This window comes from Eulemur rufifrons, chromosome 29 (assembly GCF_041146395.1).
Source record: "Eulemur rufifrons isolate Redbay chromosome 29, OSU_ERuf_1, whole genome shotgun sequence".
NCBI classification, from domain to species: domain Eukaryota; kingdom Metazoa; phylum Chordata; class Mammalia; order Primates; family Lemuridae; genus Eulemur; species Eulemur rufifrons.
Window position 1 is genome coordinate 78,532,123 of NC_091011.1, and position 17,780 is coordinate 78,549,902.

Here is a 17,780-nt window from a genome sequence, read left to right on the forward strand (position 1 = left end):
AGCTCCATTCATGGTAAGTACCCTCTCCAGATGTACCATTTGTTTGGTTGGTTTGTTTTGAGACAGGGTCTCATTCTGTTGCCCAAGCTAGAGTGCAGTGGCATCATGGTAGCTCACTGCAACCTCAAACTTCTGGGTTCAAGCAATCCTCCTGCCTCACCCTCCCAAGTAGCTGGGACTACAGTTGTGCAACACCATGCCGGGCTAATTTTTCTATTTTTTTGTACTGATATAGTCCTGCCATGTTCCTCAGGCTGATCTCGAAGTTCTGGCCTCAAGTGATCCTCCTGTCTTAGCCTCCCAAAGTTCTAGGATTACAAGCATGAGCCACTATGACCGGCCCAGATGTACCATTTTTTATCTTTTATACCATATTTTTACTGTACCTTTTCTATATTTAGATATGTTTAGAGATGCAAATAGTTACCATTGTGTTACAATTGCCTGTAGTATTCAGTACAGTAACATGCTGTACAGGTTTGTAGCCTAGGAGCAACTGGCTATACCATAGAGTGCAGGTGTGTAGTAGGCTATACCACCTAGGTTTGTGTAAGGACATTTTATGATGTTTACACAATGACACAATCCTCAGAATGCATCCCAGTGGCTAAGTGACAAATGACTGTATAACTTATATGCATAAGCTAAATGTTCCAGGCTTCACATGTAGGGTTAAAATTTTGGTCCCTAAACACTAGCACTCACAGGTGGGAGTTCCTGGGTAAGGTATCGCTAGTTGGCCAGTCAACAGCACCATCCCTCTGGCCTCTTCTCTTTCCCTTGTTGTAGCCGTCTAACATACCCAAGAGCAGGGGCAGGAGACATCAATGGAGCTGCTGCCTGCAGCCCTGTGGCTGTAGCCTCACTGTGCCCTCCCTCAGAGCCCAGGCTGACAGTGCACAAGCCCACCATGCATCTGGTACCCTGCTCTGCCAGCCATCCAGCCACTATGCAACACTCTGGACAAGAGCTTCTACTTTACTCTTAAGCCCCACTTGTGAATGATCCAATTTGTCCTGCGTGGGTCTTGGTTCCCTCTTTTGTTAACAGAGGGGCATGCCCAAACAAGCACTAATATCCTTTCTAGGTCTAACATTCTGTGATTTCATAAATGTTACCCTCCCTCGATATCAAACCTGCCATGGGCTTGCTTTTCTTCCGTGGGGGATGCTCTTCCCCACCTAAGCCACCTATGAAAGTCAGATCATCATTCACGGCCAGGCGCATACCCTGCAGCCTTTCTTCCTCACCCGGGATCACTCCTGCCCCCCACCCTCCATGTGAGCCATTGATCATTCCGCTCTTGGTGTACAGAGTCCTCCTGCAGTTGCAGTTTGGATGAATATGTGTGTGAACCTCAACAAGCTGTGAGCAACTTCATGGCAGGAATCACGATTTATATTGGGGAAGCATCAGGGCTGAAAGGGAGAGAGGGATGGGAAGAGGGACAGAGGAGAAGAGGGGAGGGGAGGGGATGGGAAGAGGGACAGAGGAGAAGAGGGGAGGGGAGGGGATGGGGAAGAGGGACAGAGGAGAAGAGGGGAGGGGAGGGGATGGGAAGAGGGACAGAGGAGAAGAGGGGAGGGGAGGGGATGGGAAGAGGGACAGAGGAGAAGAGGGGAGGAGAGGGGATGGGAAGAGGGACAGAGGAGAAGAGGGGAGGGGAGAGGAGAGGGGAGGGGAGGGGAGGTGAGGTGAGGTGAGGTGCAGCAGCAGCGTCACCCATGCCAGGTTAGTGGATCCACTCTGGTTGGTAGATCAGCCTCTGATTCCCTAGGCCTCCCAGCCAAGTCGGCCACCACAACCTGAAAGGATCATAGGAACAATCACAGGAGTCATCCTTCTGGTGCGTATAACACCCAGATATGATGAGTCACCCTGAGGGCTGAAGGACCAGGGGCTGCTGGCTTGAGTGATTTTTGCCTCAGGTGTCTCCAAAGCATGGTTCACCAATCACTGAAAATGCTGTTTCCTTCCGTACCCAGGGGACTCACTGACCACTGGCCATTCACAAGTACTGACCAAGGTGTTCGAGGGGCTTCCAGAAAGCTCACTGGTAAGAGTCAGAAGAGAAAGATTGTGCCACTCTCGACTCTTACCTCACGCCAGGCAAGCATATCGTGGCTGGTCCCTCTCCAGAAGCTGGGTGCTGGTCTGAAGGACCAAGTGTCAACTCACAGAAAAAGAGCAACATTTGTTCATGACTAAGCCTAAGCACCAGAGAGAGGAAGAACAAATTCCATTTGCCACAGCCACAGCATGACATGAGAGGAAAGGAAGACTCCTAATCCCTCCCCTACTCCTAGAGTAGGGGAGGTGCCTACTCTATACAGCCCTCACGCACAGGGCCTCCCAAGCACAGGTTCACACCGACGGGAGGCTTCCTGCTGGAGTCTTCATCAGGAGTGAGACCTGCAGCCCAAAGCTGGGCCTTGTACCTGAGCCTAAAGCACTTGTCACATCTTATACTGTCCTTTTCTCAGTGATCTTCCTATTAGCTCTGAAGAGAATTCCCTGATGGGACTAAGACTAGCCCCTCAACTCCTCTAGCAACCAAAGGAAGGTATTTTACCTAAAGTCCAATCTAGTCATATTCCCAGAGACCTAAAGAAACAAAGCACATCCACTAGTATGGCTAAAGAGATGACGAGGGGGAGAAAGCAATACTAGCAAAGATTGAAGCTTTTGCTCTGAGAGGACGTGATCAGTATTGATTTTTGTCAGTCTCTTGGTCATTCAGCTGTTTATGGAGCACTCTCTGTGTGTGAGGTTATGAAAAGCCCTGAGAGCACAAAGATGAATGGGGCATGGGCATGACCTTGAGGGGGTTATAGAGAACTCAAGGAGACAGGGAAGTAAACTGAAAAATGAAAGTGTAATAAATAACTTCTGCGTCCAAGGTCAGTATGAACGAAGTGCTGAGGGACCTCAGAGGATGAAGCACCTGAGCATCCCTGGGTACCACAGACACTGATGGAGGAAGTGACATTTCAGTCAAGTCTTAAAGGATAGGATCATACTACAAGGGTCAGGATGGGGGAGGGATTTTCAAGGTGGAGGGAACAGTGCGCCTAAGGATCCTAGATTTGAAAAATGTACACTCACCAGGTGATAAAATGCAGGCATTCAAAAACACCACCAAACCAAATATTAATAAGTTTGGTCTTCCAACTCATCTCAAATCTCATCTCAGCTGGCTGAGGCTCCCTGTTGGGCACCTACCCCAGTGGAGTAAACAGGACAGCAGGGCAGGATGTCCCCAAAGGGCCTGTGAAATTACCTAGAAGGAGGCTTCATTTTCAAAGGCCTGGTAGCTGTTCAACTAAGGGAAGGACAACAGACCCTACTCTAAATACTAGTCTCCGAATATTTTGACTGGACAGCACAGCCTCAATTAATATAAAATTTATGTGTAAATCTACATTTTAAAACACATTTGTATAAGGTGGTATCAATATTCAGATTCCTTCTCTCAGATATGAAAGAGATACCTTTTAGTCCCTCGGCAGTAGACCACGGCGTTGGATGAATTTACACTGAACCAGAGATGGTCTCCTTGCTAAAGTCAAGGGACAGGGTTTTCCTTCTTATAAGGGTCACTGGCCTCCAAGCGTCCTTTGCTTTTCTGGGCTCCCTGCACTGTGAGTTTGTCAGCGCCTTGGATACTTAGGTTATCCCGATCTGGGTCCCAGGAAAAACAGGCTGTCACTACTCAACTGCCATAAAACTGACTTACAACAAAAGAGTCCATTTCATAATTTTCGGTGTGAAATAGCTCTGCTGCTAGGGAAGCAGAAGGCTTCGGAGCAATTATGAGGCAGTCAGTTGCCTCTGAAGAGGGGACTACCTGGACAAGGACCCTTCTTCCCCGGCCCGTGCCAGAAACATAGCCCCCTTCGTTTCTCAGCGAGCAACGTGTTTTCAGTATTCCATGTTGCCCTCTGCTGGGAGACAGCACAGACAGCAGAAAGGGCCTGGGCCATTTGGTCCACATAAACAAACGTATTTGATTCCTGATTCTGCCAAGACTGGCTCTGGGCTTTGGCCAATCCATATCATCTCACCAAGCCTCCATTTCCTCAACTGCAAAACAGATAACTTTACAAGACTGTTGTGAGAGTCAAGTAAAATAATATTGGGAAAATGCTGTCTCCCTCATAGTAGGCACTTAATAAAAGACAGTGGTTATTTTTCCTTTTCTTTACAGAAAAATTTGTAATTAAGAAACACTGGATTTAAATCCAGACAACCTCAGTCTGGTTTCCAATTCTGTCACTTAACATTCTTGGGGGAAAAAAAAGAAGTGGACTGGGCACAGTGGCTCATGCTTGTAATCCTAGCATTTTGGGAGGCCAAGATGGGAGGATCGCTTGAGGCCAGGAGTTCGAGACCAGCCTGAGCAACATAGTGAGACAGCCCCTTCCCAATCTCTACAAAAATATAGAAAAATTAAGCACACATGCTGGCATGCACCTGGAGTCCCAGCTACTAGGGAGGGTAAGCCATGAGGATTGCTTGAGCCCAGGAGTTTGAGGTTGCAGTGAGCTATGATGACACCACTAAACTGCCCAGGCAACAACGCAAGACTCTGTCTAAAAAAAAAAAAAAAAAAGAAAAGAAAAGAAAAAAAAAAAGGAAGTGAATGTGTTTTAGCCCCTACTTTGTTTCAAATACTGTGCTGGCTCTATATGTACTTAGCTTTTCTTTAATCTGAGGACCGAGGATATAACCCTGAAACAGGTACTATTAATAGTACCCCCATTACAAGAAAATTAAGTTCACAGCCAGACATGGTGGCTCATGCCTATAATTCCAGCACTTTGGAGGGCCAAAGCAAGAGGATTACTTGAGCCCAGGAATTAGAGACTAGCCTGGGCAACATAGGGAGACCCCATCTTTACAAAAAATTTAAAAATCAGCCAGGCGTAGTGGTACACGCCTCTGGTCTCAGCTAATCAGGAGGCTGTGGTGGATCACTTGAGCGTGGGAGCTTGAGGCTGCAGTTAGCTATGATCACGCCCCTGCACTCCAGCCTGGGTGACAAAGTGAGACCTTGTCTCCAAAAAACAAACAAGAAAGAATTTTTAAGAAAAGGAAAATTAAGCTCAGAGAGATTAAGAAATTTACCAAGGTCACACAGCTGGCGGGAGGTTGGACTTGGATTTCAACTAGTTCCTTGTGCCAAAAACCATCTATCTGACATGACCAAGCTGCCTGAAGTGGGGAACCAGGGTGGGAGGAAGGGAGTAAAATGATCCATCCTGGAGGATTCTTTCCAATTCCCAACGCTGTTTCCTCAGCTTTACCAGAGGTAACAGTTGGAACGCACTGAAGCAATAGCTAGTACCCAGTCTTCATTTTGTTAGAATTATTTGAGTTCAAAAGTTAGCAACAAACTAGAAACTGGGAACAGAGCAGCTTTAGGGCTGTTATGAAGCACTGTGGCCTGTTCAAATCTACAGCGTAGCAATTTTGCTTGGCTGAAATTTATAGCTGGAGTCATTCTCTCCACTTGCACCAGCCCAGTTCAGCCTAGAGATCAGTCTCTCTCGCGCTAGAAATCTATGGAGACATGCCCTGGCCCTCCCAGTGCTAAGGAGGCAGGAGCACACTCAGATTAAGTGGGCTTTGGGGCTAAAGAGACCTGATTCAAACATGACCCTCGGCAAATTTAACATCTGTAAAATGGGACATAAGAGCACCTAGGGGAGTAAATGACAAAAGGGTGTAAATAGCTCAACATGATGCTGGCATACTTGACAAGAATTAGCAAAAACCACCCTTACTAGCAGCTTCACGAGACAACACTGAGAGCCTTGGAGTTCTGGATATTGGACAGGAACTTAATATAACAACATCTAGGGCATGATATACGGACATGTTTATTCCCTAGATGGGAGGTACCCAAAAAGGGAGAAAAAGAGAGAGCAGAAAACCCTTACAGCTGAGTGGTCAGATGGCCTTCCCTCCACTTTCTCCCTCCATCTCCTTCACAGTGATCCTCTCTGAACTGTGTGGTAATAAATAAATAAGGCTCAGTCTCATTACCTCACTAACACACCTCTTCTACTGTCTAATATTCTGGGACCAGGGCCCAAGGAAAATTTATTTTTCTCTGACTGCTTCTGATCTCAATTTTTTCACTCTCGCTCTCCTTTTCCTTTCATGAAGTATCTATCATAGGCAAACCAGTCAAATAACTGGAAAACTTATTTGGGGGAAGAGGGTGTAGAGACAAGGAAGGTTGAATTTGGCATGTCTGCATTAACATTGCCTGTTTCTAGGCTTTAAGTGTCCTTAGAGGTAGGAGGTGATCAAGTCTTTTATTTTCAGTTGGGAGCACTCACAGCTATATATGAAGATACTTAAAATTATTAATCAGAAATTGACTTGCTTCTTTGCCTATTTGGTATCTTCTCAAAAGTCAAAAGCACAGGAATTATTACTCCCAGGAAGGTAACTGGGACGATGGATCTTTTGATTCTGTCCACAGCCACCTAGAAATCACAAGATATCCTATTAATACATTTAGAGGGAACAGGGCAAGAAAACTAAGGAAGTCTATTATTATCATTATCTAGTTTAGCTTGATGTCCTGAGATACTTTTCCAAGAGATGATGAATCCTGATTTTAAGGATAATAAAGTTTTCATAAGCAGATTACTTCCGGAGCTTGAAGCAGTAATTACAGAAGTTTGAAGCCCATCCACTAAACCCATGAAAAAGCTGTTTCCAGTATAGCTGCCTACACACAAACACATACACACACAATTCCAGGCTAGGAAACTTGTGTTGTAACTGAAGTGGTTAAAACACTGATGGGTTTAAGCTCATGAATTAATATATGGAAATATGCCCATCCTTTTCATTCATCATTTACATTCACTCTATTTTTATCTAGATATAGATACCATTAAGGAAACACACAAGTCAAGTCACTTAGGTTTAATGATTCCATGGTTTATATCATTATCATTTGAACACATCTTCTGTTCCATTTAAGTCTGCTCACTGTAGATAAACCTGGTCACCTAGTTTCTCGTTCAGAACACTTAGTTGTCTGCACTCTAAACCCTCATAAAACAGACCTCTAAAATGAAATAACAGAAAAATACATATTAGTTCAGTTAATGGCCAAGCATTTGTCTTTAGGGTCCAGAAACATCTATAACCAGTAAGAGCAGATAGGAGAAAGAACAGAGGCACTGATAATATTTGAACCCAAGTTTTTTGAGAACCTCCTTTCCAGACTGCCATAATAACAAGCTGCCTTTCCTTAAAGAGCAGAGTTAACCTACTTATGTAAAGACCCAGAGGGCAGAAAGTACCTCAGCCCAGCTTCAGCTGAACTTTCACCACTTTCCGGCTAGAGTAACAGCAATCTTTTGGAATCTTCTGCAGCAAATCTTCCTCCTCTTCCCTGTCCCTGCAAAGGCAGAAACAGCTGGGAGTAAATCTCTGAGCTAACTCCTTATATCCAGACGGGACCAGAGCTTACTATTCAGACTCCTCTCTGTAAGAAGCTAAGATCTTATTTCTTCATGAAGTTCCACCTTTGTGGAAAAGATAGCAAAGTCATTCACTCACAATCTCAGGCCAATCTTAGGTAGACAGGTTAAGGCAGGGACAAGCAAGAGGTCTATTTTAACCCTATCCAGACCAAAAGGAGGTCACCCAAGAAGTCTCTAAGATCAAACTGATGCTCAGAGCCCTCTCTAGGATGGTCCCAAGTGGTATGTTTAGTCTAGATAGCACAGGTTGTCCCTAGGCCCTAACTAGACCAAGCTTTCCAGTTCCAGAATGAATTCACTATTCCTTGGCCCTTTGGACTAGTAGACAATCTGTCACTATTTCAAACTTCCTGGTCCCTTTTCAGCCTGGCTTTATGTCCCCAGAGAATTGGGGCAGCAATGGACCAGACTCAGATTGTGACGAGATGGAGAAAACAGCTGGTCACTGTGCCTATTCAGAAATTACCTGAACTCCCTTTGGAGTCACATTTACTCCTAGATCTGTGCTAGGAACATAATACAAAAACAAAAAATTGTAAAGGATTCTTACTACTTTCCCAACTTTTGCACCTCTCAGTCCTAACCTCTTCCCCCGCCCTTCCCCTCACATACACCCCACGAGAAGATGCTGTCCCAACACTTTCAGTACCACTAGGGCCCAAAGACAAAGCAGCATTAATGGCATTTGGCAGAACATCCCATCCTCCCGATTTCAACACCGTAAAGTAATAAATGATAATCCAAGAGAATAGGCAGTAGAAACCAGAGCCTGCCCCTTCCCACATAAAAGAGGCACAGAAATTTCAGGAGTTAGTGAAAACGGCATCATCTCTTGCCAGAAGACCACCAGCTACCACTGGTTGGGAGCCGCATTATCACTTGTTTCTCCTCTGGACTAAAGTGTAAGATAGTCAGTATGGCTGTGAGAGTCTGTTGGCGGCCCAGGGAGTCAGGTAAGGTCAGGAAGCGGTAGATGATGTTTTTGAGGTACTCCAGGTTGGCTCCCTCTCTGCTCTGGTCCCTGATGTTCTTTTCGATGCGGCTCTGCAGGGCTCCAACCTCCTCACGATGCCGCTCACCCTCCTCCAGCAGCCGGTCCTGCAGCTGATGCACCTCCACCTCCAGCCTGTGCTTCTGCTTCTTCAGCGATGTGATCTCCACCTCCTTGCGGGCCAGCTGCTCAGCGTACAGGAAGAAAGTGGGCTCATTGGCTGCAGCAAGTTGTAGCGCTTGACTTAGGCTATCTGGGGAAGATGTGTCAGCCGGGTCCCCAGGAACCCCACCACCCACAGGGCTTCTGCGTCCTGGCAGCCCAGAGGACAAGGCCACAGAACGCAGTTGCTCCAGCTCCAAGTCCTTCTCAGCAAGCACAGCCAGGGCACGGTCCCGCTGCTTGTGCAACTCCTCCTCGAGTTTCAGTGTGCGGTCCCTGAAGTCCAGCTGACTTCGCTCTAGCTCCTGCCGGTGGAGCTGCTGCAGGCGGGCCAGCTCCTGCTTCCAGTCTTCAGCCTCCCGCTGGTGCTGGTGTTCCAGTTCCTCGCAGGACAGCCGCAGGGAGATATATTTCTCCTTCAACTCTACAAGCTGTTCCTGGGCTGCCTCCAGCTCCTTTGCCAGGTTACCATCTTTGGAATTCTTGCTCTTGAGAACGACCTGGGCCCTCATCTTGTACCTCTCAAACTCTTCCTTCAGCTGTTTCAGCTCCTGTTGGTAGTAGAGTGCAGTAGCCTTCTCCCCATCGGCAGCCTCCGAGCTGGGCATTATCTCCAGGTCACAGAGCTTCTCCACATCCAGGGTCACCTGGCTTTTCCTGGCTGCAACTTGCAACAGCCTCTTCAGCTTCTCCATCTTATCCTTCAGGACATTGACATCCAGACTGGACTCATCTCCATGGCTGTCTAGAGAGGACCGGCTGGAGGCTGCTAGAGCCAGCGTCTTATTCTCCAGGTCCAGCTGCAGAATGCGCTCCTTCAGCTTCTGGATGGCCAGCTGGTCCTTCTGCTTGGCTTTCTCGTAGGTGCCCAGCAGCTCAGACACTTCAGATATTTGATTCTCTAGGGCTGCTACCCTCTGCTCTTCCACCTGAGATTGCTGACGGAGTTGATCCTCTGCAAGGGCTGTCTGCAAAACATTCGAACAGACAAAAATGCACCCAGAAAAGCCACAAACCCCATAGCAAACTTTGAGAAGGCAGGAGAGGGGAGCAAAAGGGTCACAGAATTGGGATGGCCTAGCAAGAATGGGAACTGGCGATTTTTCTGTTGATTCAGGAGCTAACAAAAGTTACTATAATCTGCTTGGGTTTTGCTCCAAGATACATATTATAGCAAACAATGTTAAGCACCTTTATATATCTGCTGTTATTTTGCTTTAGAGCTTCCACTTTCCCCCTAACTCACACATAAAGTGCATTGCTCTTGGTTATCATGTGCTTCCCCAAATCTGAATAAGAAATTATACAACATTCTTTTCCCAGTCCAATATTCCTGGAATTTCAAAACTGAGTTGGAGCTCTCTCTCCCCATGGAAAGGAGGCACCTTAAAATAGCACTTTTCCAAAACAAACAAATCTTGACTGAAAGCAATTACAAGAGGTTATTTCTTCTGAGAAAATTCCTTTGCCTTCAGCCACCTTACTTATGGGCACACACCTATAGGCATACACACCACCTTTCACTGTACAGCTGCCACTATATTGCTTCGTAGAGCACAGCTGGTAAGATGCCAATGCCCAAGAGCTCAGAGTCGTCTGGCTCCAACCCAACCCACACTCAGAAACTCCACATCCTGCTGGAGGCACGCCCTGCGTATGTCATTGACACTATATAAAACAGGATGTCCCAGGACTCACTAGTGGAACTTTTCAGGTAGCATCAAAAATGACAGTGTAGCCACTCAGTTCTAACTACCAGAGAGAAAAATAAAAACTAGTATTTCCCACTTTAAGTCAAATGACTAATACTTAAAGGAGATGAGGATAATTACCTTCCTCATTTCCTGCTGCAACTGAGCCTGGAAATGGCTCCTAAGGCGGGTGGCTTCTTCCTGAAGTTCCTGCAGCTGGGGGTCCGGCTGATTCTTCTCGTCTCGAATGGCCTGCAGCTCACCTTTCAGCTCCTCTACCTCACGGGTCAGCTGCTTGGTCTGCAATTCAAACCCTTCCATCTGTTCAGCTGCATATGCCCGCCCTGCCAGGGCTTCTCGGGTCTCTTCTAACCGAAGCTCCAAGTCCTGGCGCTGGGTCCTCTCCTCCTGCAGCAATTTCTGGAGCTCACGAAGCATTACTGCATGATCACTCTGCTCTTGGGCCCGATCATGCTGTTGTGTGATAAGTCGGGCTTTGGTTTCTGCTATCTGTTCCTGCAGCCCCTTCAACTCTCCCTCCAGACGGCCCCTCTCCTCCTCTGCCTTTTTATTGGCATCCTCTAAGTCCTGTTTCATTTTCTTCTTGTCAGCCAGGTAAGAAGCCTCCATGCGGGACTTCTCCTGGGTGACTGTAGCCAAAGAGCTGGTCAAAGTAGCCAACTGAGTCTTCAGCTGGTGCAGTCTTTTGTCCACCTCCCCACCTGCAAATGGCCCATCCCCACTGCTACTGCTAACGCCACTCTCCGACCCACTGGCCTCTTCGGACTTCGGAGGTGGTGGTCCACCACGGGCAGCTCTGTCATCTTCCAGTCCAAACTCACCCTTGGTGCTGGTGAGACTGGCCGCAGTATCCAAGCTGGTGGCGGTGCCAGTGCTATCCTCGCTGTGCGTGGAGCACCGGTCATCCACAGAGTCAGGAAAGGGGAGGCCTGGCGACTGGACACCTGCGAGGCCCACATCTGCCTCATGGGACACCGACAGCACCTTTATGCTGGCCTCTAACGCCTCTTTCTCTTTCAGCAGGCTTTTATAGGCGCGGACCACATCCTTGAGCCGTGCCTGGTACTGGAAGAGCTGCTTCTTCTGCGTCTCTATCGTCTCCAGCAAGTCCTTCTTGCTCGGGCCGCCCCCGAAATTCATCCCAAACTTCTCCATGGGAGTTCCGAGCGGAGAGCTCCACGTCAGCGTTCCGGTAGCCCGAGAAAGGGTCGCGAAGACGCGAGCGGGGAATTAACAGGACAGGAAGGGGGCTGTCCGGCCACGGGCCGCACACCCGCTGTACCCAGCTGTCCGCGACCAAAAGCAGGTTGGTGGGGCAGCCTGGCAAGGGCGCCCGCTGGGTCCCAGGCCCGGAAGGCGGGACCGGGTCCTACCCGGGAGGCGGGCAACGCCGCCAGGGCTCGTCCTCACTGGCCCTAAAGCCGCTCCGCACTCTCCGCTCGTCAGGGCCACAGCAGCCCGGGCCAGACCCACCCGGCCCGCGGTCGGCCAAGGGCTTACGCTGAGCGCGGCTCCATCGCGACTTCCTAGCTACAGCTACCCAGCGACAACGGCGCTTCCGGGTTCGCGGGAAGTGACGTCAGCGGGCGCGAGTTGTGTGGGGCCACTTAGGCCTGTAGGTGGGAGGTGGCCTGTAGAGTACCCGACCCGGCGGCGAACAGAAGAGGACCGGCCTTGGGAAGAGCTGAGCAAGCTAAGTCGAGGTCGCGGGAGTGGTATTGGTTTGGTGAGAGCGCTCGGGCTTGACCTCGGGCTACGATCAGCGAGCGACAGAGGGCGACGTCGCACTGCGTTCTCACCCAACATCCAGGTGAAGGAGGTATCCAATTATTTGGGGCTCAGGACCTGTGGCCCTAAAGGGCAACAATTAAGACTCCCATTTAGACTATGAAAACTGCAGCCCTTTCTAGCAGTCTTGGCACCTGGTCGGCATATGGTAAAATAGCACCCATCCTTAGTTCTAGTGAGTTAATTCAATAAATATTTGTAGAGAGCACTCTACAGCCATGAGGTCTATCCTGAGTGCTGACTACATGCCAGGAGCCTCACAATAATTCTGCTCAGGGGGTATCCTCAGCACTATTTTACAGATACGGGAGCATGAGGCACAGAGAGGCTAAGTAAACATGCCCGAGGTCACACAGCTAGTAAGTTTAGGAATTCTATTCAAATTAGTCTGATTCTGAACATACCAAGTGTTGTGCCAAGTCATAACACCATGAAGAGACATGGCATTGCCCTCAAGGAGTTCTCAATCTAGTGAGGAACCAGACATGCAAACAAGTCCTGCTGTCACACCAGTGTGTATGGTTATATTCAAAGTGGTATGACAATTAGGAGAAGGGACTCACCCAGGAATCATTAAGAATCATCTCAAGGCAGTAGCTTAGGGTATGTGAAGGACGTGACAACAGATGGGGCTGGCACAAGAGGTGGGGATCCAACTTACGGCATTTAGGTTTTATCTTGGGTGATACTAAGGCCTGAAAGGATTTTAATCTGAAGAGTGAGGCACCGTCAAGACTTTTATGACAGGATGCAGATACCAAGGGGCAGGAGACCTGTAAGGAGGCTCTTTCAGTCATGGGGAAGAGAAGGCAGTGAAATAAAGTAGTGACAACAGAGATGGAGAGAAAGAGGCTGATAAGACAGCCAAATATAGAATTGACCTGACTTGGTGATCACTAGTTCTTATTATACTGAGACTCCTTAAGATGTACTCTTCAATCTTGTAAAAGCCTTCTGATGAATGCAAGTCTATGACTGAAGAGAAGAGGAAATTCATGCCCTCACTCACACCTGTTTCCCAAAGTCTGTTCTTACAGACTTTGCAAGTAGGATGGGGCAAGCCCCAGAGGTGTGTTCAGACTCAGATTTAGTAACCCAAATAACATCCAGCTGCACTATACATAACATGCAGTTACATTATTTCATCATCTTAATATTCACCATGACCCCTTGAGTTAGAACAAATTTCTCTTCTTTTATACCTGAGAAAATAATGGAAGGGTTGTGAATACTGTTGAAGCCAAATCCTCAAGAAATGGCAGAATTGAGATTTGAACTAAGGCCAGAAATAGTGCTTTCACATTTATTTATGGTCAATAAATATTTGTTGGAAAAGTGAATGAATGAGTGAAAGTTTTCTGATTTTCAGCTCAGCTTCACCTCTAGCCCATAAGCCATGGATCCTGGAAGCCCAGTAGGAATCTGGAATAGGCATAACGCCTGCCTTGCTCCACTGAGCAACCTGTCAGTCCAGTTCAACTCCACAGGCACCTGTTAAGCATATTTGTTAGATGCCTGACATTGAGCTCGTCCCCACTATAGAAGAAATTTAATTCCTATTTTACTATTCTTCTAGATGCTAAAATGAAGGGGAAAATTACATGTGAAGCTCTTTGGCTTTAGGGAGGCAAGATTCTCACAAAATCCTAGATAGGTGAGCATTAATAATCCAGGTCCACAAGTCTGTAGCAAAGTGAAAAAGGAGCTTCAGAAAGGCAGCCTGCGCCTGGATTGAAAGACGGTGTCCACAGGGCGATCGAGGGAAGGCGGAGTTCTCCAGTTAGTCCAGGAGTGGGTCTGTGACACTCGCCCAAGGCTAGGAATCTTCCACTGGTTCCGCTGATGGGGACCTATGAGGTAGACGTTTTAAGGATCCATGAAAGCTAGCAGAGACTTCTCGGGCATCTTCTTCCCCTACCTCCGGCACACTCACACGACCACGTACTCCGCGAAAAGCCCTCGGTGGAAGCCGAAAGGGCAAAAGGGTGGACTAAGCCCCCTGCACTCAGCTTCCGCTCCCCTAAGGAGGGTGGCGCACACGCTCGGTGCTGCTGGTTCCCAAGAGGTAAACCGGAGCCCACAGGGGGCTGGACGCAACAAACTAGAGCTCGGAGACCGGCCGCCGGTATGCAGCCATGAAGCCTTTCCTCAGCCCCGCTCGGGCCGCCGATGTCGCGGCCACAGGCCTGACCCAGACCCGTTCCCTACCGGAGGCCGCGCGGGACGCGGCCGCGCTGCGGAGCACGGCTCGGCTCCAGCGACTCCGGGCCCGAGCTGGGGGCGGGGCCCGCGGGGGCGGGCCCGCGGTGACGTCGGGCGGGCCGGGACGCGCGGAGGCGGCGGCGGAGCCTCCGCCTTCTGCTGCTGCGCCCCATCCCCCCGCGGCCGGCCGGTTCCAGCCCGCACCCCGCGTCCGCGCCCGCGCCCCCTCCCCCGGGCCCCGCCATGGGCCTCACCGTGTCCGCGCTCTTTTCGCGGATCTTCGGGAAGAAGCAGATGCGGATTCTCATGGGTGAGGCATAGCAAGCGCGGCCCGGACCGGGGCGCCGGCCCCGGCGCAGCCCTCCCGCCCCCGCGTCCCTCCAGCCCTGCTCACCTGGGTCTCTGACCCCGACTCACCCACCTCCTAACTCCCCGGTACCTCTGCTCTCGGGCGGGTCCCAGTCCGCGGCGCTGCCCCCGGGGCCTGAGACCCGGAGCTGTGGGCCTGGGTGGGGTGAAGCTCCCTCCGCCCCAACCCCGCTGGTAAGAAGGGAGGATTCCGCCCTTGGAGACGACTTTTAAAAGGAGCGCGGCCTTCCTCCCGTGCCCCTTACCTCCCAGTCCTCTCCCATCCCTCGTCCACTTTGGGGGCCGGAGTTGGCGCACGCCACCCAGACTGCCCTCAAGGCCCCGAAGGTAGATACGAGCGCGCACCTGGAGGCGCTCCCGCTCTCCGCCCCGATCACCATCAGCTGCCCTGGCCTCTCCCTTTCCCTGGTCTCTAGGGGGCTCCCTCGCTCCCATCTCCATCCCTGTGCCCCTCTCCGTTGCAGTTGGTTTGGATGCGGCTGGCAAGACCACAATCCTGTACAAACTCAAGTTGGGGGAGATTGTCACCACCATCCCGACCATAGGTGAGCCCAGGGACGAGGCAGGGAGGAGCGGGAGCGCCGCGGCGGGCTTCCTCGGGGTCCGCTGCGGGTTCTGCCCCTTTCCTGGCGCCGACCCTGACATCAGATACGGCTACTTGAGAAGTGGGTCAAGGTATCTCTACGTGCCTGCGGGGTGGATGTGACCTAGCCCCGCCCTGTCTGTTGGCTGCTGGTCCTCTTGGGGCTCTGTTCTCCTGGGCCTTGATCGTTGCTTTCTGGTTCTGTGTTCCTGCTGAGATCCTAGTAGTTTTAGTGAGCTCCTTCCTTTAGGGACTTTTTCTCATATTTTTTTTTTCCAATTATCTGCAGGCTTCAATGTAGAAACAGTGGAATATAAGAACATCTGTTTCACAGTCTGGGATGTGGGAGGCCAGGACAAGATTCGGCCTCTGTGGCGGCACTACTTCCAGAACACTCAGGTGGAGTGTGTGGGGGACTTCCCAACTCCAGGGAAAGAGGTGTTAGGGCTGGGAGGACTGAGATATTGGCCTAGGCTGGGCCCCCAAGCCAGGAAAAAACCCTTCCCTGCTTTTGCTTCTTTTGGTTGGCCTGCCTTTACTCATCCTTCAGAACTCGCCTTAGTCTTCTTAGACTTAGCCACCTGGAACTTCTCCTGAGAAGCAGGGTTCTAGGGCCACGCTGCCTGATTTAGTGTCATCACACATCTCTCTATTCCTTTGCACATCTTTAGATAAACTGCTCCTTGAGGGTAAAGGCTGTATCCTTTGCAGTGGCATCTCTAGTTTATGCTAGGATTTCTGCAGAGCCTCAGTAGCAATTTACCAGATGGGAAGGGTCAGCACAATTAAAAATGGGAAGAAGAGAGAAAGGGCCAGATTAGGGTTTGTCCCAGGTGGGAGTGATAGACTCTCCTTCCTTCCTCCCTGCCCAGGGCCTCATCTTCGTGGTGGACAGTAATGACCGGGAGCGGGTCCAGGAATCTGCTGATGAACTCCAGAAGATGGTGAGTACCCACAGTCCTGGGAACTGATCTGTTGGCTTGGGGACAGGCAGATCTCGGTGGGTATGGAAGTCAGGGAACCCCCAAGAGGCATCAAAGGCCAGGAATGCGAGTTTGTGTTTGTGGGCATAAACACGTTGTGTATCTCACCTGGTAAGGATGGGACTGACTTTTCCCCTTAATTCTCATGCCTTTACATTTGAGTCTTAGAAGTTGGTGGGGAGAGGAGAATTATATGTGGTAGAAAAAATGTCATCTTATATTCTTGCTTTTTCATTTGGAAATTTTGTCATTTTACCTAAGGCAAGTACTCAAATTAGAAAAAGAGCTTTTTTGGACTTAAAGCTTAGGTGACCTCAAGCTCATTAATAACTCTATGTCTGTGTTTAGCAATAGACTACATGATACTGTATTTTTCCCACAGAGAAGCTAGAAGGTAGGAGGGGGGACTCCCCAACACAGCAGGGAAAAGGGAGCCTGGGGACCTTGCTGCGAGCTGAGTCCACAGGTCCCACCCTCTCTTCTCCCCTTTAAGTTGCAAGAGGATGAGCTGCGGGATGCGGTGCTGCTCGTGTTTGCTAACAAGCAGGACATGCCTAACGCCATGCCCGTGAGCGAGCTGACTGATAAGCTGGGGCTACAGCACTTGCGCAGCCGCACGGTAAGGGTCCTGCCCCCTTCACGCTGGATCCTGCCTCCCCAGGGGAGCCACGAGCTGGGGCACAGATGTAAAGGCATCCCCTTTTCTTCTCTGCTGCTGACCTCTTTCTTTCCTTCCTCCCACAGTGGTACGTCCAGGCCACCTGTGCCACCCAAGGCACAGGCTTGTACGATGGGCTGGACTGGCTGTCCCATGAGCTGTCGAAGCGCTAACCAGCCAGGGGCAGGCCCCTGCTGCCCAGAAGCTCCCGCGTGCATCCCCGGGATGACCAGACTCCCGGACTCCTCAGGCAGTGCCCTTCCCTCCCACTCTTCCACCCCCACAGACACAGGCCTCTGCTCCTGCTCCTGCCTGCATGTTCTCTCTGTTGTTGGAGCCTGGAGCCTCTCTCTCTGGCCACAGAGAGGTCCACTCTCCTGCCTGCTGGGACCTGTGGAAGGGGCTTCCTGGCCAAGGCCCCCTCTTTCAGAGGAGGAGCAGGGATCTGGATTTACATTTGTTTTTTCAGTTTTGGGTGTACCTTCGGGGCCAGGTTGGTGGGGGAAGGTGAGCGCTCGGGTGGTGCTATGATGTGGCACTGGATATTGAGTAATAAATTTGCTGTGGTTTGTATACGGTGTTGTCTGTAGCCTAGAAATGGGAGGCTGGGTTGTTGGGTGCAGAGAGACAATGTGGGAGAGGCTCAAAGAAGCTAAAGCTGCAGGACCACCCACCCCCAGCCCCCACCACACAAAAACACACCTTCATCCAGCTCAGCTTCTCCTTCCTTATTCTTGGGCTGGAAATACTATAGGGTTTCCAGTGGCAGAAATCTCATTCCTTCCCCAATTCCAAGGAACCTCTGCTGAAGGCAACAGTAT

The 17,780-nt window shown here is 50.0% G+C and overlaps 2 protein-coding genes across 2 annotated transcripts; one reads left to right on the top strand and one right to left on the bottom strand.

The window, feature by feature from the left end:
• Positions 1-6,930: 6,930 nt before the first annotated feature.
• Positions 6,931-11,927, bottom strand: GCC1 (GRIP and coiled-coil domain containing 1). The gene is made up of 2 exons (XM_069461270.1): positions 10,497-11,927; positions 6,931-9,632 (listed from the first exon to the last, which is right to left on the bottom strand). Exons 1-2 carry the CDS (start codon positions 11,529-11,531, stop codon positions 8,337-8,339), a joined length of 2,331 nt encoding a protein of 776 aa, XP_069317371.1. The 5' UTR covers positions 11,532-11,927; the 3' UTR covers positions 6,931-8,336.
• A 2,592-nt stretch (positions 11,928-14,519) lies between these two features.
• ARF5 (ARF GTPase 5) lies at positions 14,520-17,532 on the top strand. The gene is made up of 6 exons (XM_069461809.1): positions 14,520-14,676; positions 15,200-15,280; positions 15,608-15,717; positions 16,191-16,262; positions 16,795-16,920; positions 17,046-17,532. The coding sequence occupies exons 1-6, from the start codon at positions 14,610-14,612 to the stop codon at positions 17,130-17,132; spliced, it is 543 nt and encodes a 180-aa protein (XP_069317910.1). The 5' UTR covers positions 14,520-14,609; the 3' UTR covers positions 17,133-17,532.
• Positions 17,533-17,780: the final 248 nt, after the last annotated feature.

Coding starts and splice junctions, on each gene's coding strand:
- GCC1 (XM_069461270.1), bottom strand. CDS start 11,531: ATGGAGAAGTTTGGGATGAATTTCGGGGGCGGCCCGAGCAAGAAGGAC. Junction 9,633..10,496: donor TGCAGCAGGAAATGAGGAAG/GTAATTATCCTC, acceptor AATGTTTTGCAG/ACAGCCCTTGCAGAGGATCA.
- ARF5 (XM_069461809.1), top strand. CDS start 14,610: ATGGGCCTCACCGTGTCCGCGCTCTTTTCGCGGATCTTCGGGAAGAAG. Junction 15,718..16,190: donor ACTACTTCCAGAACACTCAG/GTGGAGTGTGTG, acceptor CTCCCTGCCCAG/GGCCTCATCTTCGTGGTGGA. Junction 16,263..16,794: donor CTGATGAACTCCAGAAGATG/GTGAGTACCCAC, acceptor CTCCCCTTTAAG/TTGCAAGAGGATGAGCTGCG.